General features: G+C 40.5%; 2 protein-coding genes and 1 long non-coding RNA gene across 9 annotated transcripts; 1 reads left to right on the forward strand and 2 right to left on the reverse strand.

The window, feature by feature from the left end:
• Window positions 1–9,071: 9,071 nt before the first annotated feature.
• Window positions 9,072–10,468, reverse strand: LOC117846109 (uncharacterized). Its single transcript, XR_004638224.2, has 2 exons — window positions 10,333–10,468; window positions 9,072–10,238 (listed from the first exon to the last, which is right to left on the reverse strand). It is a non-coding gene; the product is annotated as an uncharacterized lncRNA (long non-coding RNA).
• On the forward strand, window positions 10,353–20,231 carry LOC117846107 (kinesin-like protein KIN-4A). Of its 3 annotated transcripts, XR_004638223.2 has the most exons (26): window positions 10,353–11,159; window positions 12,460–12,606; window positions 13,028–13,177; window positions 13,382–13,638; window positions 13,882–14,069; window positions 14,156–14,280; window positions 14,463–14,499; window positions 14,714–14,805; window positions 14,931–15,041; window positions 15,121–15,231; window positions 15,374–15,467; window positions 15,630–15,742; window positions 15,933–16,028; window positions 16,138–16,245; window positions 16,325–16,441; window positions 16,551–16,631; window positions 16,965–17,036; window positions 17,351–17,444; window positions 17,538–17,569; window positions 17,648–17,745; window positions 17,834–17,929; window positions 18,139–18,360; window positions 18,799–18,946; window positions 19,173–19,328; window positions 19,412–19,712; window positions 19,939–20,231. XR_004638223.2 is itself a non-coding variant. In XM_034727215.2 (25 exons), the coding sequence occupies exons 1-25, from the start codon at window positions 11,037–11,039 to the stop codon at window positions 19,637–19,639; spliced, it is 3,096 nt and encodes a 1,031-aa protein (XP_034583106.1). In that variant the 5' UTR covers window positions 10,353–11,036; the 3' UTR covers window positions 19,640–20,231. The 3 variants fall into 3 exon arrangements, 2 of the variants coding, with proteins under 2 accessions (XP_034583106.1, XP_034583107.1); XM_034727215.2 differs by having other exon boundaries at window positions 19,412–20,231; XM_034727216.2 differs by lacking the exon at window positions 10,353–11,159 and adding an exon at window positions 12,150–12,327 and having other exon boundaries at window positions 19,412–20,231.
• Window positions 20,232–21,097: 866 nt separating this feature from the next.
• LOC117846108 (uncharacterized) lies at window positions 21,098–23,361 on the reverse strand. Of its 5 annotated transcripts, none has more exons than XM_072292141.1 (4): window positions 23,035–23,351; window positions 22,776–22,934; window positions 22,051–22,357; window positions 21,098–21,366 (listed from the first exon to the last, which is right to left on the reverse strand). In XM_072292141.1, exons 1-3 carry the CDS (start codon window positions 23,155–23,157, stop codon window positions 22,079–22,081), a joined length of 561 nt encoding a protein of 186 aa, XP_072148242.1. In that variant the 5' UTR covers window positions 23,158–23,351; the 3' UTR covers window positions 21,098–21,366; window positions 22,051–22,078. The 5 variants fall into 5 exon arrangements, with proteins under 5 accessions (XP_072148242.1, XP_034583112.1, XP_072148243.1 ...); XM_034727221.2 differs by having other exon boundaries at window positions 21,098–21,370; window positions 23,035–23,348; XM_072292142.1 differs by lacking the exon at window positions 21,098–21,366 and adding an exon at window positions 21,377–21,972.
• Between the last annotated feature and the right edge of the window lie 45 nt (window positions 23,362–23,406).

Raw genomic sequence — 23,406 nt, forward strand, 5'->3', positions numbered from 1 at the left:
AGGAGCACGGGAGCAGGGAAAGGTGCGGGAGCACCCGAAACTCTATCGATATGATGGCTCTAAGCTTAATTATGTTAGTTAAGGATCCTCGATAGATAATGTGTTTTCCCTAGATTTGCTATGAATATTCTCCATATGGCTCGATCCGATCCCCTTTGGAACTAATTATAGTCGATGACCCTTTAAATTATGAATAACACTTTGATGAAACATAATCAAATGTAGAGAACATTCTCACGGATGAATAAAGTTGTGGAACCACAACAAAAATATAATATTACATTTAAATGTTATACTTTTAATCAATCCCTCAATAATTAGTTTGATTGTTCTAAGTAGCTAGTTGGGTCACGTCTGAAGCAGCCGCATCCATTCTCAACCTGCAAACCTAAAGAATGAAATCAACCTAGGAGGAGCTAGGCGATTTTTCATTAAAAAGAAAAAATAGACATCCAAATTCGAGCTAGAGGGGGCTTGAACCTGGATGGTTAGAGTGCACGACCACAACTCCACTCTAACTAGTTGAGCTAGGTTCACTTTCTACCACTACCTGGCTGCAAACCTAGCATAATGAACCTTTGGTTGCCGTCATAGTTTGTTGCACATTGTTTGTCTCAGAGATGCGCGACCTGGGTTTGTTTCAATGGACCACTGATGTTCTACACCAGCAGGAAGGCCAATTCAGGTCCACATTGATCACTGTTATGTCGTGCTTTGGCATCATGGTTTTGTTCATCGCCTTTGGACATACAGTCACCTCGAATTTGCACATTTCGTCTAAAAAAGAGAAAAGAAACTATGCAGCGTAGCGCAATCTAGCTGTTGATTGTTAATTAGTACAGTTTTTCTCTTCAACATGCAGGATCTTTTCGATATGAGCATGATCAGCAAGTGTACGAAACACCTGCAACCAGTATTCATGAGAGGAAAACGTGCAGCGTACTGGCAAACAAGTTCATAAAGGCTGCCCTGTTACACATGTGAACAAGTCAAGATCAGCTCTTGAGTATGCTTTGCCGGATCACATTAACCTTCAACGGTAAAATCCAAGTTACAATACGGGCCCATCTTGCTCTTGGAATTCATTTGCCTCCAATTGATCTTAGACTGTTTTTTTTTAACGAATCCATCACCACTTATCCCAATTGTTGTTTTTGAATTGGTTCCAAATTAGTGAAAAGAAGTATAGCAGCTAGCACTACACAATATACCTCTACTTCACAAAGGGATGTAGGGTTGTGAATCACATTGGGAGGTGACTTCTGCAAGGAAGCAAAGCTATTCCCTTTTTCATCTTTTAATCTCAGCTGGGAATTAAAAGGAAAAAAAAAGTTGACATTCCTTGCCGCCCCATCCATCCAACCAACCCTTTTGAATAGTGGGGGAGGGCAGAGAACATGCAACAATCTTCTTGCTTGCTTGTTGATCAGATGCATGTGAGGGAGGGGTCATGTTGGGTCATGGCATATTATTTAGTGGTCATGTGCATGCTAGGTTGTGTACTAGCTGTTCCTGTGGCTATTCACTTCTCTTGACCAGCTGTCAAGCGATAGGATACGAGATGCTTCTGTGTTCTCCCCTCTCCTCCCCTGCTTGGTGATGAAACCCCCAAGCTGCAGGCCCATAGTGGTCATCCATGCTTTAAAGAAAGGAGCACTGCACTGCCCACCAGTTGTTCACTTTGCTACAGGTGCCAGTGGGTACATGGTGTGCTGTGCTGGGTTGGGTTGGGCATTTTACCCTCCACATGCACCCATTTATGCTTTACTTGCTCCTTAGTTATACCACCTTTGAAAGAAAGGGTGTGGAAATTTCCATGTGTCCAGCTGCAAGCTGCGGTGTATGTACTGCTCTTTTTTATTTCTTTTCTAAACTCCACAGTGTATCACAAAGAGAAGGTGAGTAAAAGATTGCTCAGCACGCTCTAGGCTATTATGCCAAGTGGAGGCTGTGGATTAGTAGGTTTTCTCTTTGGGAAAAAAATGTTTAATAAACTTAAGCTTCTTAAAACTTAGGTCAATTTTGCTCACCTTTGGATGTTTTGGTTCCAGTATTGTCCCACATATCTTCCTCTATCACTACCTTAGGGCAATGGGCCACACCGAACGATTATCGATGGTTATAGGTTTTGGAAAGTGCAATTATACCAAGGGCCAAAAAGAAATGCGAAAGTGGGATGTGAGCTATGTAGGGGTGACTAGTGAGGGGAAAACTATTGGATCACCATTTAATGGCTAAGAAAAAAGAATGAAAATAGTGTATTTGCAAGCTGCTTAAGGGCCTATTTGGATGGACTAAAACTAAAGTTTAGTCTTGACTAAAGTTTAGACGTATAAACTTTAGTTGGCTAAAATTAGCCCTATTTGTTTGGAACCAAAGATAATTTTTAGCCCATTTATTGATAAAAGTTCATTCTATCCTTAGGGGGTGTAGGAGAAAAATGATAAGATTTTAGTAGGAGGGTATTCTTGATCTTTTACCATCCGTGTCTAAAATTAGTCCTCATTAGCTGAGTTTGGATGGCTAATGAATTAAAATTTAGTTGGGACCTTTAGCCCCACTATTTGGATCATCAAGGCCTAAACTTTAGCCAACTAAAGTTCAGCCCCTGGATCCAAACAAGACCTAAATTAAAAGACAAAAAATTATCGCATTTGTCAAGACTTCGTGGATAAAGCTATAGTGCGCCAAGTATATAATGTATGCATTGCAGCATTGCTTTGTTTTTTCAGGAAACAAGCTACATTATGCAATCCAAATAACTCGGCTGCTGGTATTGAGCCAGTCAACTAGGCCATCAGTTTTTATTCAAATGTTGCAGTTGGATAACATTGTTATCCTTGATGCACAGCAACCTAAGTTTGGTAATGCCATCACAGGAACAAAACCTGACATGTAATTTTTGGGATCAAGACATTTAGTGCCTCACTAGTTGCACTCCCTAGAATAAGATAGAGTTTATCGAGAGTAGAAAGAGAGACTGGAAGAATGAATCTAATGTTTCTTTTCATTGATTGAATGAATGGTGTGATTACATATTTATAAAAGGGGAAAGGGTATGCCCAAAAAACATCATGTCCCTTGGGAGTTGGCCTGTTCATGAAAGATTTTATACAATTAACTCTAATACTAATTGACGAATAGGCTTGAATTTTTAAGTTGATGGGACTCACGTCCGTGTTCGTATTTTTAAGAAGAATCGTGCGGTCGATGAAAAACTTGACTCACTGTCAGCACAAGCTCGAGCACACAGTGAAGTACCGCTTTGACTTAACACTCGGTCTCATTTGTACCACCTTTGAAGGGTGTGTTGGATTTCTTTGTGTGTGCAGCGAGTTATGCTGTTTGTACACTTCCTCCTTTTCCTTTTCTTAAACTTTTTTGCAAAAACGCAAGTTGAAGCAATGTTTCTCAAGAATAAGTGTGGCAAGTTATTTTCTTACAAAATTATTAAATTCTTTTTCATGAAGACTTGGCACAAGAAGCCATCGCTCTGACTTAAGCAATGTTTCTTTTCCTAAGTAGTTTCAGTTACGCTTTCAAAGAAATAAATATAGTGGAACGAACGGTCACACAAATCAATGAGTGACATGCAGTTACTAGCTAGGACTGGGACATGGATACCTCAGTGGGATAATACACAGTGCTTACTTCATTCTAAAGTTGATGTGATGCGACTATGGTCACTATTTGTATTTTAACAACCATGCATGTAATCGTCCAATCGTGGCAGTATATACTACTCACTCCCGTGGACACGTGCACACAGTCAAGTAACATTTATATCCAAGCAATGTATTGAAGGTACAGATAGGACACGAGCAACTCTTCTTATGGTATCGAAGACAAACATGAAAAATAGACTGATCATGTAAAGACAAGATTAGGGACTAATCATCAGTAATTTGCCCAAATGAAGAAACATGTATTCAATGGAGCTATCTTGAATTTTTATGGCCTTTAATTTTAGGAAAGTCATGTATTTTTGCCCCTTCCAAAGATAAGCTCCATTACTTGGTACAAAAAGGTAAAATATAAAGCTCAATCCGTGCCGCGCCAATGTAAATGAAAGAACGAAAAACTCTGATAAACCATAAGCAAAAGGGGATCGATCTAAATAAGTTGATTCATACACTAAAAAGAGCGTTAATCTTTCTTGACAGTTACTTTATGAGTGGCTAACAGTTTTTGTAGTCCTTAGCATTTTAATTGAATGGGTGATAGTTTTTAAGTATTTTTCCCTTTTTGTATTTGGAACAGTTTGGCTATATTGCTAGCAGCCTAGCTAGCAACGGCAACATCATTCCGAACAAAAATATTACCAACAGTTGTGATAGATAACTAACATACAATGTTACCGTAAACGCTAAACGCTAAACAGTCGGTCACCTACCGTTTAGCTCTTTATTTGAACTAAACGGCCAATTAAACAGGTTAAATGGCTATTAAATGGGCTAAACGAATGATTAAACGGACACGTCTAGGCACTGTGTGGCGTGTAAACAGGCTAAACGGCCGTGACGCGAACAATGCTAACATATAAGACTAGAAACATTTGACAATTCAAAATGGAAACTGCTCTTTTTCTTTGGAAACAGGAGGGATTGTCCCTACTAATTATATATTAACTGTCGAAAGAAATTACAAGAAAACGAAGGAAGAGAAAAATAGAAACTGTTAGTGAAGACCATCACTCTTGTAGTAATGGTACTATGTTAATTAGTAATTGTTTTCATGTATATCCATTTATCTCAAAGTTCAATTTAATGGTTGCCTAATGAATGTCATAATTAAGCATGCAGTATTGTGGAGTGCAACTAATAAATCAGGGAATTACTCAATCGTCAATAAATGTATCAAAAAAAGGGAATTACTCAATGGAAGGGGTCTGCACTTGATATTACCCCAAGACTGTGTTGTTGTCTATGGCTATAAATTATGTGAAACTGGTATTTGGTTTGAATTATTTTTTTCTTCAAGCTAGTAGTGTCACGTACTCTTGTTACTTAGCTTATGAGCCCATGCAAATAGTACAGATGCAATTAGTAGCTTGTACTTCTCCTTAGCAAGATTTATGCACATTGCTCTTGGCAAAGAGGAATAACTACTTACTAAGTGAGTTTAATTGTTGGGGCTTGTAAGAACTGATAACTTTTCCTGACTGATCCAATGCACTAGTACCTGCGTGCTCTTTATTCTATTTTGAAGACTGCTAATCGTTAATCAAAGTTCCTCCTCTAATTTGACAAACAATAATTACGTTCCTAGTCGATCAGGCTATGATGGTCCTCATTTATAAGTTATAAATGTGTCAAATTCAGGATACCATATCCTGTTATGAAATTGTGTTCCATGATAGACCTAGTCATTCTAAAACTTGAAAGCATAAGGAGTTAAATAATATTAGGTTTTTCTATTATAGTGCAAGCCTTGAAAGAATTTTATAGCCTCCCCTTAAAAATGCCATCAGTAATTAAAAACTTTGGATCTTATGATCCAGGAAATTCCTGGTGAACACTACACATGGTCCTTTTTTATTGATAATTTCACAAGCTAGCAGCATAATGTGGTCCTCCACCCACATACATTCCAGGTAATGTCCATGACTAGGTTTATTAAAATAGTCATTTAAGAAAGAGCAAAGCAACAGCAAAAAAGAAGGGTCAGGGGAAAAAAAAAGAAACACAGCTAACTTTAGGCAGTCCACAACCAAATCTCACCAGCAAGTTTCCCCTTGGAATATATAACTTTGCTGCAAGAAAAAAAAAGATCAGCAAAATAAAATAAATAAAATTGTTCTTGAAGCCACATGAGACTTGCTAACCACCAGCTGCATCTCGACGTGAAAGTGACGGGGCGCTTTTTCACGAAACAATATGATAGTGGTGATGTGTGTGAGAGAGGGGCATCACGTACACGTACCTGCTCTGCACAAACAAGGCGATTCAGTCGCTGTTAGGGAGAGGTGAAGAGTTGGCATCGTCCATATGTAACTCTCCCCGGACCAAAATGTGCACCTGTACGTACTACGTTCAAACCCATCACGACTACTACGCCTCCTTGTTCCCCGTTTGCCAATGGTGTGTGGCAACCGAATTGACGCCCCAGCTGCATGCTTCCGAGCCATGAGTAGAGACGTCGCCATGCTCATGCTCTTGCTCTTGCGGCGCCTTCCATCTTATTACTTGGCTCCGACTCCAACAACATGCGGCCTATTCGGCTGGACTTATAAGCTGGCTGAAAAGCTGAAACGGCTGATTTATTGTGAGAGAAAAATATTGTTTGGTGGCTGATAAGCTGATTGATAAGCTGAAACGATCAGGCTGATGGATAATCGGATATCCCAATTCTGTATTGCTACAGCCTCACAGGGTTGCTCTGTGTTCTCTACTTTGGTGAATGGTAGATAGAGTGGAGGTGAAGCTAGCTAGGGGGTGGTTCAAATCAGGAGGGAAGGAGATAGGGACAGCGTTTGTTAGTGATTGAATGGAAGAGTTACATGGAACAAGATTCTTCTTCGATCTAACGGCTCGAGTTAATGCTTCGATAATGCTTGTTCTTCCCTAGAATTTCTTGTCTACTTTTTATAGGTTGTCAAGCCCCGGTCAAAATGACTTTTAGCGTCGTTGTTGAACGGTATAAAACAAGGCAATATAATAGTTTAATGATATAATTTCCTAGTTTTCCTTATATGTACGGATTAGTTAATTAAAAAGGAATATAAATCGCTTGACATAATTATGTTTTTCAATTTAATCTAGACACTCATTGTCGAATTTGTTTGGCTACATCGAAGGAAAATTAAACACGATAAGTCGATAACATTAACAAGCACACGTCAAATAACTACCTCTAGATTGAATGAGGAAATAACTTTGAAAACCATAACTTGGTGGAATGCCATGGTGCTACAGATATGCTAAATTGGTACTTATATTCGCGGTACAGGTGTATAACTGATATATGACTTGGTGAGGATGAATCTATGAACTTGATGAGTGAAAGGGCCTGGGTATTCCACTCTCCAATAATAAAATTCTGACGATCGAGATCGATCGATAGATAGATAGATAGATAGATAGATAGATAGATAGAGTGGAGTTGAAGCTAGGAAGCAGGTCCAAATTAGAAGGCAGGAGATGGGGACAGTGTTGTCCAAATTAGCAATTGAAGGCCAAAGTTTCATGAAACAAGATTCTTTAGATCTAACAGCTCGAGTTACTGCTTTTTAATGCATGTTTGCGACCAAGTTCTTGTGTACTTGATAGGTTGCCAATCCTTGTCAAAATATCTTTTAGCCCCCTTAAGCGAGATAGAAAGGCGACGACCGATTCAACAATTCTGGTAGTTAGATCACCTTGGAACGTACTAGTTCCTTTAAAAGAAAAACCACTTTCACATTGAACTTATGATACTCTGTTGAATTGAACATTCGTAATTCCTTTTTTTTTTCAAAATGCACATTTATAATTATTTTTTGTTTCAGGGGCTCTGCCTATATTTGGTAGTGTAGTCATATTGATAAATACAGTGTAGGCTAATAAATTGTAGTAGTCCCCAGCGAATTTGGAAATTGAAAAGAAATGTAAATAATTCTGAGAGATAATACTATACCTTGTGTCAATTCAGTCAGAAAAAAAACTTGCCAAACCTGTTGACTACATTGATGGCAAATTAAATACAATGATTATTTTATTTTGTGAATGGGAAATAGCTTGCATTTATACTGAAAGGACAAATAAATCCGGAAACCAAATGTGCCTCTCCGGATCAACCAAATCAATATACTTTATATTTGTGATGTATATATATAAATAAGATCTGGTTATTTAGTAGCTCCTAAAATTCATATCACATCGAATGTTTAGATACTAATTAGGAGTATTAAATATAAACTAATTACAAAACCAATTGCACAGATGGAGGCTAATTTGCGAGACGAATCTATTAAGCCTAATTAGTCCATGATTTGACAATATGGTGCTACAGTAAACATGTGCTAATGATGGACTAATTCAGCTTAATAGATTCATCTCGGGAATTAGCCTCCATCTGTGTAATTAGTTTTATAATTAGCTCATATTTAGTCCTCCTAATTAGCCTCCAAATATTCGATGTGACATGAATTTTAGTCCGGACTAAAGATCCAAACACCCCCAAGCTCCGTTTGGATACCCATCGCTAAAATTTAGCACATGTCACATCAAATATTTAGATGCTAATTAGGAGTATTAAACATAGATTAATTACTAAACTAATTGCACAGATGGAGTCTAATTCGCGAGACGAATCTATTAAGCCTAATTAGTCCATAATTTGACAATGTGGGTGCTACAGTAACCATTTACTAATGATGGATTAATTAGGCTTAATAGATTCGTCTCGCGAATTAGCACAGGGATTCTGCAATTAGTTTTATAATTAGTTTATGTTTAGTACTTCTAATTAGCATTCGAACATCCGATGTAACACTACTAAAGTTTACCACGTAACTCACGGAGTCAATCATGCATGCCATTTCCAAAAACTGAATCATGTCTGGAAATGCATGCAAATAGTATGGGTCTGTTGGACAAAACACGCACGCATGCGCGCTCTGTTTGTTGCAACCAGGCGAGCAACGTTACAGTATGAGTGCATGACTGACTGTACACATGTTTGGAGGATTTGTTTGCGCCCAAACTTTTGGTGTACGTGGCTTGTCTTGTCCCACTGTTGTTATGCCAAGCTACATGCTGCCCTTGTCCATTACAATTTACAACCAGCTGGTGCCAGTTCTGGCTCCTGTCTCTGTCTCACTGACAGGCACTGAATCGAGAGCAACAACAGGTTTTTAAAGAAAATCCTTTTTTTTTGCGAAAATCCTAGCAATGAGGGAAAAATAGTTGAAGCCAAAAGGAATGTAAAAAGATTGGAGAGCTATCAATATACACCTCCTGGGCAATTAGATTAGGCAGCTAATAAGTGCTAATTATTCTTCTGACGCCTACTATTACTCCTTGTATTCATAGAGACGTGTCCATAACTTATGTTAATGTTGGAAGAAAATACATCTTCGAAGCAATCGCTGGTAAAAAAAATAAACCTTGCATGTAAAAAGATAAGATCCTGTTTGGAATAGAGGAAAACTGTACATTTCCATAGGAAAGGAAGACGAGCTACACGTTTGGAACGAAGGAATTGAACATATACTTTCCAGAGGAACGGCAAGGGAGCTGAGCTTGTACTTTTGAAGGAAAGAAAAAATGTGCTCCGAGCTTAGGGAAAACTTTCCTGCAACGCTCGCTCGCATACTCACATGCTAATCAAGCTTACCTGGTGTGCTCTTCCTCCTCGCCACACACAGCTTGAGCCTTCGGGAGGAAAGCTTCATTTGAGCAATAAAGGGAAATAAAGGAAAAGACAAAAAATGGAATCCAGGTTCAACTTGAGCAAGTGCTTAACAAATCCTTTGAGCCACTCCAGGGATCTATAACTCCAAATCTAAAAAAAGAAGAAGAGAGAAACCCATTTCTCTTGATTTGGGAGTGGAGCTTTGGTTGGCGAAGTAGAGGAGAGCGGCTTCAAGCGTGCTCGAAGAGGTCGAGAGCTCGCCACTTGATGCTGGGCTGCTGGCCTCCGACTGTGCTCCGCTGACCTTTGAGGTCGTGGCGCCTGTCGCCTGAGCGTGTGTGGAGAACGTACGATGGGTGGCTTCTGGCTTGCAGATGGCAAAATAACCGTAGACCCCACGTGTAAGAGGGGCAGCGGAAATTACATCATTTGTTTTTCTGCGTGGTAACAAAAGTAGCAGCTTTGACTGTTCGGTCGTATTAATTTTATCAACACAATCTAATCAATATTTCTATTAGCCTACGTTTATTATTCCTGTGTTACGAATTCCTGCAATCCAAAGCCTAAATTGTACATCCCTGTATTTTGGAAATCCTGTAGTTTCCGATTTTCACTCCATCATATTCCTACATTTTTTTTTCTCATTTCTCTATTTTGAATTCCTTTATTCTAAACAAACACTAAGACACTAAGAAATTACGGTCAGCAAACACTAAGACACTAAGAAATTACGGCCAGCTCAGGTCGGAGGAAGACGAGGGAGAGAGAAGGTCGGTCAATTCGGGCTGGTAGCTACAGGGTGGGGTGCGGGTCACTAACAACCAAGAAGATGCCACGTCCTTGTTGCAGCGGACGAGCAACAATCCCTTCCAGCCTGCACCTGCAAGCAGTAATCACTCACTCACCTTCACCGAAAAGGAGAATTAGGAGTAGGATTAAACAATGGCGAAGGAAATAAAATACTAAAATAAGAGACAGGGGCACACCCCACGCCCTCACCTGCACACACTCATCAGTCATCTCCCTCCCCCTCCCCCCTTAGCCCTTCCTTCCCTTTGCTTGTCCTCCTCCATTTCCACCCACCACCAAACACCCAAGGATCCCCCTCTTCCTCCCTGTGCCAAGAACACCACCGCCAGGGAGGCGAATCAGGCAAGAAGATCCAAGCAGGAGGAGCGGCAGCATTTGTAGGCTCGGCTCAGCTGAATTGCGGTTGCGGTTGGATCGGCGGCAAGAAGGGAATTGCCTGTGCTGCTGCTGCTGCTGGTGGTGGTGGAAGTGGTTGCAGAAGTGACGGCCAAGTTTTCCTCGTCCGTTTGCTTGGCCAGGCCACCAACATCTCCACCTGAATCCCATCTCCATCTACCCATCTCCAACTCTATCTCCCCTGCACTGCACGAAGGGAGATTGATAGAGAGATACGGGGAGGGGAATTGCAGTGCAACCCAAGGAACCATGATGGCGTGGCAGGCGGAGGAGGAAGATTGATCGATTCATCCATCCATCGGTGGTGCTAGTGCCTGCTGTTACTCGCCACTCGCCATCCTCCTCCTTTAATCCTTGCTTCACCCCTCCTCTCCGATCTCTCCCTCTCTCCTCTGCAGTCTTATTGCCCTCCCCTGTTCTCGCATTGAGGGGCAACAAAGAATAGCGAGTGCTTGTGGCCTGCTGTTGCTGTTGTTGTATGGTCGTCGGTGGGCACGATGACCATGGAGCACGGCGAGGATTGCTGCGTCAGGGTGGCGGTCCACGTGCGGCCGCTCATCGGCGACGAGAAGCTGCAGGGATGTAAGGACTGCGTCGCCGTCGTGCCGGGCAAGCCGCAGGTACGGATTGGACTGCAGATTCTTGGTTGCTTCTTTGCTGCTAGGGATGGATGGATTCTGCTTTCTTGCCTGCGTGTTCCCTATTTATCTGGTATGCATGACCCCAATTCAGACTGGATTGCCTTGCCTGTGTGTTCTTTTGCGTTTTTCTTTTTTGGCCCTCTGCCTTGGTGTTATCTATTTGCTATGCATGGCTCAATTCAGACTCTGGATTGACTCCTGCAAAACAATACTTTTAGAAATCTGGCTGTCCTGGTATTTTTCCTGTTTTCTAGTACAATTTTCAGAGACAGTTTGACGCTGTCTGCAGATTTTGAGGATGATTATTCTATTTTATTTTGTACCAGTGACTCTCTGTTTCGTCAAGAACAGCAGAGCAGAGCAGAGATGAACTGACCATCTCGAAACCTTCCTCCCATTCTCGGAAAAATCAATATGTCCCAATCTATGTCAGGCAATCCACACAGAGCCAAGAAATTCAGTAGTACCTTGTGAAATTCAGGAGGAATCTAGGTTGCGTGCCCTTTCAGTCTCCCTGGCTCTGACAAAGATGCCCAGAAATTTCTTTTATTTCTCTTCGGTTTATTTCACTAATTCGGTTTAGGAAGAAGAAAAAAAAAGTGTCGGCAGGGGCAAATAATCTTGCACATTTTCGGTGCGAACTTGTGTCCAGTCTTGCTGATGTTCTTGTTTTCCTTTATCTGGGTTGGGCAGGAGCCCTGTCAGCATCACGCAGTTATGTATCACCACCGGATTTTTATTTTTCTTTCTTTTTTTTTTGGCCCAATCTTGTTGATCCAACTCTCCACTTTCCCCAGCACCACTGCCTGTTTCCTTTTTTTCTTTCAACAAAATTTAATCTTTTTCTAAAATAAAAAGGTGCAATGTTTACCGATCCTCCACTAAGTCGAAGGATTAACCCTGAGATCTGCTGGATCAGATTTTATACTTCTTTTTGGGTTTTCTAGATGCTCTCCATTTCCAGCTGCCAGCCAGCCAGCCTTGTTGGAGTACCTTTCTTTCTTGGGTTCCTCACCGTACCAATGATCTGTCTCCTTGATCTTTGTAAATGATGGTTTTTGGCTGAGGCATTTTTGGGTGAAGATGAAAAGTAACTTTCATTCCTTGCCTCCCATACACAATGATGGTGATGATATGCATCACATGTGTAGGCTTCCATGGCTTTGTTGTTTTCTTTAACCAATTGGGGTTTCTATCTACAGTATGCCCACCATCATTAGACAGACACTGGATTTGACCACCATTTCGCTGAAACTTCTGTTTCGTTTCCATCGTGCAGGTCCAGATCGGCAGCCACTCCTTCACCTTCGACCATGTGTACGGCAGCACCGGCACGCCGTCGGCGGCCATGTTCGACGAGTGCGTGGCGCCGCTGGTGGACGGCCTGTTCCAGGGCTACAACGCCACCGTGCTCGCATACGGCCAGGTTGGTATCGATCTTCTTCTTCGTCACTTCGTCGTCGTCTTCTACCACCACGCACGCCCTCGGCCCTGCCTCAATCATTTTGGCTCGCATCCCATGTGCCATTGATGCTGCCAAAAGAGCTGAGAAGCTTGGACCATCACGTTGGGGCCTAGCACACGGCAAAAGCCAGCAGCACAGCATGTGGCCTGGTGCTGCGATGGAACACCCAATTCCTTGCTCTGGTTTTTTTTTCTTTCTTTCTTTTTCTCCAGCTGTTTGCGCCATGATGATGGGGTCGAGTGTCTGCTCCCGGAACCCCAAAATGCTCATCATTTCAGCTCCCGCCCTGTTTGGATAGAGGGGATTTGGATCCTAATCAACCCTTGAAATCATGATGCTTTAATGTCGGTTTTTTTATTTCCCTTTTATTTTGTCTCAACAGACTGGGTCGGGGAAGACCTACACCATGGGGACTGCCTGCAAGGAGGGATCACATATCGGGATCATCCCACGAGCTATGGCTGCGCTGTTCGACAAGATTGAGAGCCTCAAAAACCAAGTGGAGTTCCAATTACGCGTCTCCTTCATCGAGGTAGAACGATTGTTCCATATAAATGAATGAAATGTGGAAATCCTTTTTAGTAAGATTATATATATATAAAATAAAACATTGGGTCACTGACCACGTGATAGTGATCCTATGTCAAAGGTCACCACTGCAGAGGAGTCTCATCCAAAACTTTGGGAGGTTTTTTATACAATATGTGAAACTTTGTTCTGCGTCTGTTTTCCACAGATTTTGAAAGAAGAGGTGAGGGATTTGCTTGACCCTACTGCTGCAACTGTGGGCAAAGTTGAGAATGGCAATGGGCACACAAAATTGTCTGTGCCAGGGAAACCCCCTGTGCAGATTCGAGAGGCATCAAATGGAGTCATAACACTAGCTGGATCGACTGAAGTGCATGTCAGTACTCAGAAGGAAATGACTGCATGCCTTGAGCAAGGTTCCCTGAGTCGCGCAACTGGAAGTACCAACATGAACAACCAGTCAAGGTTAGCTACATCATCCTAACCAGTCTTTATCTTTTGTGCGCATAATTAATGCTACAAATCTCATAATTGGTTCAGGAGAAATTATAAATTCTTGCTTTATATGTTTACCTCTATGTTCCATGTGTTAATATGCTTGTAATGATTTGTTCTGCTTGAGCACTTGATAGAAAATTCCTTGATATTCTGTTACTATATTTTACTTGTTTTCAATGAACCTTATACTCTGGTTTCGCCATGTAATAGTCGTTCCCATGCCATCTTCACAATCACATTGGAGCAGATGCGCAAAACAGATCCCATCATGACTGCAGATGGAATGCCCATTGAAGAAATGAATGAAGACTATCTCTGTGCCAAACTTCATTTAGTAGATCTTGCTGGATCAGAACGGGCTAAGAGAACTGGTTCAGATGGCCTTCGGTTCAAGGAAGGTATGCTTGTTTCTTGTTTATCTAAACTCTTATTCTACAATTATTTCTGCTCCAAATTGAAGGCAATTTATGACTCGTGTCATTAGGTGTTCACATCAACAGAGGACTTCTTGCTCTTGGCAACGTCATAAGTGCTCTTGGAGATGAGAAAAAGAGGAAAGAAGGTGCTCATGTTCCTTACAGGGACAGCAAACTCACTCGTCTTTTGCAGGTATGATTTTCCTCAACTATGCAAAAATGTTACTGATTTCATTGAACATTTCATAGTAGTGTTTACAAAATAGTCACGCCAACTCATCTTTCAGCATTTCATATTCTCATCTATAGGAAGCTATTGGTATTTATATAATAAATTACTAACTACTCCTGTATCATCTACTTTGTCTATCACAGGATTCCCTAGGTGGAAATAGCAAGACTGTAATGATAGGTAATTTTATCTTGTCAGAAACTACTACATTATCCTTCCATACTACTACAAATATATTTGTCAATACTGATTTTTAGTGACATTGCAAATTAACAGTCATATAATCAGTGATTTATTCTAACGTCAGTTTCATTGGTTTAACTGCAAAAAGGACATACAAATGCCTTGCTTGGGTTATACTGACCTGACTTGAATCTGTCTTTTTCTCCTGCAGCTTGCATAAGTCCAGCAGACATTAATGCTGAAGAGACATTAAACACTTTGAAATATGCTAACAGGGCACGTAATATCCAGAACAAACCAATTGTGAGTTCATTACTTAATGTCTCATCAGAAACATATCTGACATGTTCTTAGATTGTTTGCTTATCCAGGATGCTAATTTCTCTTCTTAGTTGATATCTGATGTGTTGTTTACGATGAATTTTCAGGTCAACAGAAATCCTGTTGCAGATGAAATGAAAAGGATGCGCCAGCAGATTGAGTACTTGCAAGCAGAGCTTGTTTCAGCTCGTGGAGGAGTTGGATCAGATGATGTTCAGGTAAATGTCCTTGACAAACTTGGATGTAGAAGGAATTTGTTCGCACTAAGAATCAGAATAACAAGGCTTCAATTTTCAGGGTCTCAGAGAAAGGATATCATGGCTTGAACAAACAAATGAAGATCTTTGCAGGGAACTATATGATATTCGCAACCGTTCTCAAACTGATCCTTGTGAACCGGAAATGCAAGTATGTTGAGTCCTTGTGGACGCTTCTGGATATTTTACATTTAAAGAAAAGCACATGACTTGCACGTGCTTAGCAAAAATGAGAAACGATGACATGAGAATTGCTAGAGCTAAACCATAACTAATTCTGATCTTTGTTTCAGAAAACTTCAAATGGCTTTACAAAAAGTGAAGGGCTCAAAAGAAGCCTGCAAAGTACAGATCCATTTGATGTCCCTATGACTGACTCAGTAAGAGGTAACCTCTTAGCACCTTTAAAATTTCTTCATCATGGTCTTCAGATTCTTTTCATTCTTTTCACTGGGACTCTAAACATCAGTAAGAACACCCCAATTACATGTTTTTTTCATAGTTGTTTGATTTCTGAAATATCTCACTGATGTTCCCTGCTGGCTGCAGGCAACCCTAAAGATATTGAAGATGAGGTAGCTAAAGAATGGGAACACACAATGCTGCAGGATAGCTTGGGCAAAGAGCTGAATGAATTAAACAGGCAGCTAGAGCAAAAGGAGGTATTGAACATCTATCAGTGACAATTATGTTTCCTGGTCACCATGTTTGGCCTAGTAAATGACTAATACAAAAGAAAGTATTCATTATTTGATGATACATTTATTCACTTCTGCATGGCACATGTCTAGTCAATGTGCGTTGGGTTAAAAGGTATGAAAAACTTACCGCAAATTTATCAAACATTTGCAGTCTGAGATGAAAATGTATGGATGCGATACTGTTGCACTTAAGCAACACTTTGGGAAGAAACTTATGGAGCTTGAAGAAGAGAAAAGAGCCGTACAGGTTGGTTAAATTATTTTATCTACCATATGAGATCATCAGAGAGTCGTATGTTCCTAGCCCTTGAAAATGAATACTTTTGATCTTACAAAAAAGATCTGAACAATTTCAGCAAGAGAGGGACAGATTGTTGGCTGAAGTTGAAAGCCTAAATGCTGATGGTCAGACCCATAAACTGCGAGATGCCCAACTGCAGAAACTAAAATCCCTTGAAGCACAGGTGACTAATATTTCACAATGCATTTGAATAATTTTACTTTCTTTGAGATTTCTTACTCAACAAACACATTGGCTTGCAGATTCTAGATCTTAAGAAAAAGCAGGAGAACCAAGTTCAGCTTTTGAAGGAAAAGCAAAAGAGTGATGAAGCTGCTAAGAAACTGCAAGAAGAAATTCATTTTATTAAGGCACAAAAGGTTCCTTCCTTTTCCCATCTCATCTATAATGTTGTTATAACACTTGTTTCATCATACGTGATAATAATAATAAATCATTTACACTATTCCAATTGTTTTATGTTGTCAGGTACAACTACAACACAAAATCAAACAGGAAGCAGAACAGTTCAGGCAATGGAAAGCTACCCGTGAAAAGGAACTTCTTCAGGTATGAACAATCAATTGTAGTCAGTAAGGTTAAATGCAAAATGATAATTCAAAAATGTATAATCAGTCAACATTTGTACTTGGAGATCTATGCTCATATTTATTTCTCACTGGTTTAATGTGCTCCTTCAGACTCATAGAATGAGAGATATCTCTAGAAATTTAGTTATGGCTTGGCTTGATAGTCTTCCTAGCTGGCTTCTTCTCTTTGCACAGCTCCTGTTTCTGTCTTCCTTATTTGTACAGTTTCTTATCTTTTTTATAAAATAATAAATATAAGATTAAGCAAGGTCACTTTGAGAAGCATGATCCTCACCATTTGTTCTATAAACAGTTGCGCAAGGAGGGACGGAGAAATGAGTATGAACGCCACAAGCTTCAAGCGCTTAATCAGCGGACGAAATTGGTCAGTTTCTCTAGTAAAGCTATGGCAAATGAAAAACTGTTCAATGAAATACCATATAAAGTCACGACAAAAAACTAATTAGATTTTAGGCAATACTCTAACCAGACCATTGATAGGACTAGTTTAAGGGTTAAAGTGAACCATTACTTTCTACAGTACTTGTTTCTTTGACATAGCTTCCTTCTAAAACCATTTGTTAAATATGTCAATTTTCATCTTTTTTTATTCTAAAGCTCCTTCTAAACACTTTTCTTTCTTATATCAAATTTTCATGTTTTTATTCTAACTGCTAGAGTCCACAATTTTGTTTGTAGGTTCTGCAAAGGAAGACTGAAGAGGCTGCCATGGCTACCAAAAGGCTGAAAGAGATACTAGAAGCTAGGAAATCTTCTGCCCGTGACAATTCAGGTACCTTTCTCTGCATTGTGATATTTATATTTATATCTCTACTGAAATACGTCCAATCTAACATTTCCACTGTTCTCTTTCCTCCAAACATAGCTGGCACCAATGGTACCTCTCCAGGCTCTAATGTAAGTTCTATTCATACCTAACGTTCTTATGTTTACTTACAATTTATTTGCTAAAGCTATTTCTTAACATAAACACAGATGGGTGAGAGATCTTTGCAAAAGTGGTTGGATCAAGAGCTTGAAGTTATGGTGCATGTGCATGAAGTCCGAAATGAATATGAAAAACAAAGCCAACTGTATGTAACTCTACTTTTTGCAGTCAAATAAAAACATTTAGGGCTATTTATTTTTAATAAGTAATAAGAAAAAATTTGGTCATTGAAGGCGTGCTAAGCTTGGTGAGGAACTTGCAATTCTTAAACAAGAAGACATACGTGCTGGCGCATCTAGCCCCCAGAGAGGGAAGAATGGAAATTCTAGGTATTTGCTATCTCCCTTTTTGTTCAATATTAGGTATCCTTTGCTTGTACTTGATTTGCATAAGGAAAATAACACACCCTTACACATATCTAGATGCTCAATCCAGTCCTCTAATATGATTTGAACATATTTAATATGCATTTTTATCTAAAATAACAATTAGTTTATGTAAACAATAATGTATATCTGACTGTAATTTTATTTCTCAGGCCAAATACCTTGTCACCAAATGCAAGACAAGCTAGGATAGCATCACTTGAGAGCATGGTGACAATCTCTTCGAATACTCTTGTCGCAATGGCTTCTCAACTCTCAGAAGCTGAAGAGCGAGAGCGTGCCTTCTCTGGGCGTAGTCGATGGAATCAACTGCGGTCAATGGGGGAGGCAAAGAGTTTATTGCAGTACATCTTTAATGTTGCTGCCGATGCAAGGTTACCTTTTTGTTCTTTTGGTTTCTTCATTTAATATTATGATATCAGATCCTTCAGAAGTTCTCAATCAGTAAAGCCTGGAACTAAAATAATCTTCCCATAAAAAAATGAAAAATATGTAAAACCAATACCTGATGTTTTTTTCTAAGAATCTAATACCACACTAACAATAGAAGTCGCAGAGGTAGGAAACAATTCCTTTTTCTAAAAGTTAACAGTAAAATTGGGGACATTTTCTCGTGTTTGTGTTTGATAGTATAAGTTTATAACAACATCACTCTCATGTCCGGATTATTCTATTAGCAAAACTAGACCTTAGAAATGCTACTTTAGTTATTCCTTGAAAGTACTTTGAATATTTCCTGTCAAGTCCTTGTCATATGTTTTGCCTTGAAACAGTTAGTGATAATCCTCTTAATTATTCAAATGTTTTTTCAGATGCCAAGTAAGGGAGAAAGAACTGGAGATGAAGGAGAGAATGACAGAGCTTGTGGGCATTCTTCGACATAGTGAATCGCGGAGAAGGGAAATGGAGAAGCAGCTAAAGCAAAGAGAGCAGACAGCTCCAATGGCCACTACACCTCCGGTGTGATTTCTCTCAGCAGCATACGTGAAAGAAACTCTGCTTATAATTTGCTTCAACCAATGTCAACTTGGAATCACTATTTAGGTGAAAAATCATTGCCCGTTCTAGGAAACAACAGATGGGCACACTAATATAACACTGACTCACCTTAATCCTTACAATACAATACAGAACCAACACTGAACATTTGGCATCCAAGTTACTAAGATAATTTCACTATTTACAGAGAAGTGGAAATGGCACTGCAAAGCACTCTGCTGATGACCCCAGCACACCACTGTCCCCTGTTGCCGTTCCTGCACAGAAGCAGCTCAAGTACTCTGCTGGAATTGTAAATAGCCCCAGCAAAGGGATTGCTGCATTCAACAAAGAGCAACTTAAGGTTCTATCCAATATCTCATTGCCTGTGATCATCATCGCTGTATCTTATCTATCTAATATCTTCACTGACAATTTTGAATGCAGATGGTTCCTATAGCACAGTTGTCTGTGGGGAAGAAAGTTTCAATAGCAGGGCAATCAGGAAAACTATGGAGATGGAAAAGGAGCCATCACCAGTGGCTTCTGCAGTTCAAATGGAAGTGGCAGAAGCCCTGGAAACTGTCTGAGATGATCCGGCACAGCGATGAAACCATCACGAGGACTAGGCCCAGACCTCAACTTCTTCCTCCTAAACCCCATAGAGTGATGTGAAACGGACGTTTCTTTTTGTCTCGACATGAACTGACACAGTATGCAAACCTACACAGCTAACTACCTGCACAAGGTAACAATGCAGCTAAGACTCCATGAGATCTCCTTCGTGCTTGTTTTTACTTGGCCACGGGATCGACAAGTATGTGTTGATAGGGTGACTCGTCTTTGGATGTAAATTCCCTGTGCGTATAAAGTGAGATGTGAACTAGAAAAAAGAATTAGTGAGTGGGTGAGTGTGAGCAGAGTGAATGGGCATTCTTTCATGCAAATACTGAGCACAATACTTAATGTTTCAGCCTTCACTGACGGTGAGATGTCAATAGTCGATGTTCGTCTTCATAAAGAATTCTGCCGAAGGAAGGCGCCTTGTAAAGTCTTTCTGGTGCTGTTGTGCTATAGATTTGCGTGAAGGGTGATGAAAGTTAAATGTTTTTTGTGCTTGAGTGGTGGTCCTTTTTCCCCTCTTCTTTTTGTTTGTCGATACTAAAGATGAGAAAAAATCAAGTGACATTGGTTTGGTTTACTAGGAGTATTGTGATGTAATACAGAAACTTGTTCCCCTATATGAATCCACCCTTTCTAGTGTGCAGTACTGATTGCTGATCAAGTGTTAACATGTTCATGTTCCTTGAGAAATGTCTCTGAAATTTCAGCAAGAATAGCAGCAGTTCTGTATGTGGCAGTCTCTGAAATTTAAGCAAGAATAGATTCAGTTTTGTGTGTGGCAACGCATGCATGTCAACATATTTTCATGATCCATCTAACAGATAACTTTTTGTATGCCATATGTGCAAAAATGCATCATAACGTTGGAAGAACCTTTGGTTTTTTTAGTTTTGGTGGAGACACCTTCCATATTTTTGAAAGCGTTAAACAAGCAATGTTTGCCTTGTCTCATCTGTATTGTTATATGCAAGAGATCCAAGTGAAATCATGGGAACACTCTACGGAGTCTATATATATATATATATATATATCTTTTTTTGGATGTACGGAGTCTATATATATCGCAATTTGAATTTTAAGTAGGCATTCTTTCACTCAAGAACGTGAACACTCTAGCAATAGCATCCTTTATGCTAATATTTGTGTCTTCTGCATGGAGCAGCGCTGAATTGGTCACGATTTACCACCCAGCAACAACATTTTGAAGCTTTGTTAATGACAAAGTTTGAAATAAAATAATTTACCTGAGTTTCCTTAACGTTTGCACTAGTGCATGTTACAATCCAAAATGCTTTTGTTCAATTTGCGTCACGGCTTCATTCGTTCACAAGGGATTCATAACCAAAGCAGTGTAGTATCCTTTGTAGTCTAGCTGGTTAGCTGGTTAGGATACTCGGCTCTCACCCGAGAGACCCGGGTTCAAAGCTTTTTTAACTTGTGCCAAATGAAAGGAAAAACTTCCCTTCAGTTAGCAGGTTCAGAATATCAGTACTCAAGTCAACACCAATATCCCCAAAACACTTGATTGATTCTGACATTTTCCTAACATTCTAATTTACCAACACCTAAATTAAACATTACTGCAGTATATGAAGTTAACACTTAAACGAGGTAGCATCACATGGTCCCCTTGCATATTCTTGAAGCAAAAGACCCAAAGAGCACCACTTTTAGGTTGTTTGCTCTACATCATACTTACTGCTATGTACAAATACTAATGGAAGTTAATTTTCACGCTACCTAACCCAAGTTGCAGAGCATCACAGCTTGGTATCAGCCTTTCTGTCAAAATCAGGGAACAGACAATTAGAGGTTAGATTAAGCAGCAAATACTCATAAGGTAGTTCATAATAATGCTTTAGATCCTAAGGATTAGCCTAAACCAAAAACATATGGATTGTCTACATTATGGGCACCATATCAAGTTATCCGTCCATCTGCAACAGATAACCCAACCTCTTCACTGTTCTGGCCTGCACCACATAGAGTATCCAACCTCATGCAGTACATAAGGTTGTAAACTGAAGACTTTGTACCTAATTCCATTGCAGCTAAGCTTTTTTTTTAAGGTTACTCCTAGTTCAATGCAAAACATTACAATCCTTGATAGCAACATTCCAAATACTGTGGCAAACATATTTTTTAATAAAGCACAAAAGCAAAAGTCCGATAAAATTATCCAAACACTTGCCAGCTACAATCTGAAGAATCTAACGACAGTGAACTGGGTACCAGACTGAATGAACCAGGGTGCAGAATGAGAACTGGCCAGGCCTGCACATCAGGATCCACCAGGTTCCAGTTTTCTTCAACCTAGGCCTAGTTGCATCCCTCAAACCTCACTTTAGTCCTATTTTCTGAATAGATGTGTTACTACTGACAACCTGAACACCCATATTTGAAAACCCCAAAGTTAATTGCAGACAAATAAAGTAAGGAAAATCAAAGTTTGGAAGCATTACCTGTTGATGGGGTTTCACATCCATCTACTCAAGCCACTTTCTTTTGCAAATCGAGCCTCCTCCTGGATTCTGGAAGATGCAACTCATGTTGCTCACTAGTTTGTTCTTCCTCATCTTCTGACTCAGTTAGCCATCCATGACAAGGACGCCTTGTTTCACCACCACTCCTTATAGCATGTGGTTCAATGAGCATAGGATCTTCCACTTCCTCATCTGATAGCTCAATCCCAGCTGGGACCGCACTGTGCCCTTCTAAAATTGACCTGTTACTTTGTGGTCGGACCTCATCCACTGCAGATTCTTGTTGCTGTAAAATCCATCAAGATCATTTAAGAATTTCACAGCATAAGTATGCTTCTTCCATTGGATGGCAACTGAGACCACAATTATGCATCGAGGTTTTGATGCATTGTGCCAGTGTTAATGTTGGTATTATCTTTGTAGCATCGAATCTCTACATCCACAAATTGTCAAATGTAGTACAATGTCACACTGGCAGTGAGGTAAATGTGAGAATAAGAGACCTTTCAATGGCCTAACCATGGAAACTGGACCAGACGACTTTTCGTAGTATGAGCAGCCATGTTCAACCTAGGTTGACAAAGGACAGATAAATCGTCCCCTCGTGGATGAATAAACAATTCCGAGAGAAAGGGGGAATAATTTGCTCTGTAGATTTCTCCGTCTCTAGTCTAGCTATCTCCTAATAACATATATCGACACACCTGAGGCTGTTCCTGCTCCGGCTGCTCCTCCTCCTGGATCTCCTGCTCCAGCGTCGGCGGCGCCTTCTTCTCCTCGTCCTCCATCTCCAGGAGCTTTTCCTGGACGACGAGGTAGGAGGAATCCTCGAGGAAGGGCCACGCAGCAGCGCCCAGGTACTCCTAGAAATTAACCGTCATCCACATGCCGAGATCAAATAGAAGAGAATCGCAGGCGAGGAGAGAGGTAGCCACTAGCTAGTGCCGGTAGGCACATCCGTACCTTGAGGAGGGCATTGACGGCGGTGCGGACTTGGCGCGCCGTGTACCCCATGGGGGCGAAGTGGTCGATGGCGGCGTCTATCCGCCGGTCTCCCTTCCTCGCCCGCCCCCGCTTCGGCGCCATTGCTCCTCGGGCAATCGTGCTCTGCTCTGCTCTCTCCTCACCTGAGTTCTTGCGCCTTGCCTCCTCGGGTTGGGGATGGGACCTGTTGTACTCGCGGTCTGTGCGGCGACGCGAAAGCGAAGCGACGGCTACCAGCTGTTGGACGATGAACACCGGCAGACACTCGTCACACCCCCATTAAATGAAGAGTAAAGTGGACTCTGCTACCTTGAGAAATCTGAAAATTATTACACTCGAGGCTAGTAGTCT

The sequence above is a fragment of the Setaria viridis genome, chromosome 2 (assembly GCF_005286985.2).
Source record: "Setaria viridis chromosome 2, Setaria_viridis_v4.0, whole genome shotgun sequence".
In the NCBI taxonomy this organism is placed as follows: Eukaryota; Viridiplantae; Streptophyta; class Magnoliopsida; order Poales; family Poaceae; genus Setaria; species Setaria viridis.

Excerpts from the sequence above, each read along its gene's own strand:
- LOC117846107 (XM_034727215.2), top strand. The coding sequence starts at position 11,037 with ATGACCATGGAGCACGGCGAGGATTGCTGCGTCAGGGTGGCGGTCCAC. Across the intron at positions 14,281-14,462 it reads AACTCACTCGTCTTTTGCAG|GATTCCCTAGGTGGAAATAG; the intron begins GTATGATTTTCC and ends TGTCTATCACAG. Across the intron at positions 14,806-14,930 it reads ATATCCAGAACAAACCAATT|GTCAACAGAAATCCTGTTGC; the intron begins GTGAGTTCATTA and ends ATGAATTTTCAG.
- LOC117846108 (XM_072292141.1), bottom strand. The coding sequence starts at position 23,157 with ATGGCGCCGAAGCGGGGGCGGGCGAGGAAGGGAGACCGGCGGATAGAC. Across the intron at positions 22,935-23,034 it reads CCGTCAATGCCCTCCTCAAG|GAGTACCTGGGCGCTGCTGC; the intron begins GTACGGATGTGC and ends GTTAATTTCTAG. Across the intron at positions 22,358-22,775 it reads CGGAGCAGGAACAGCCTCAG|CAACAAGAATCTGCAGTGGA; the intron begins GTGTGTCGATAT and ends TGGATTTTACAG.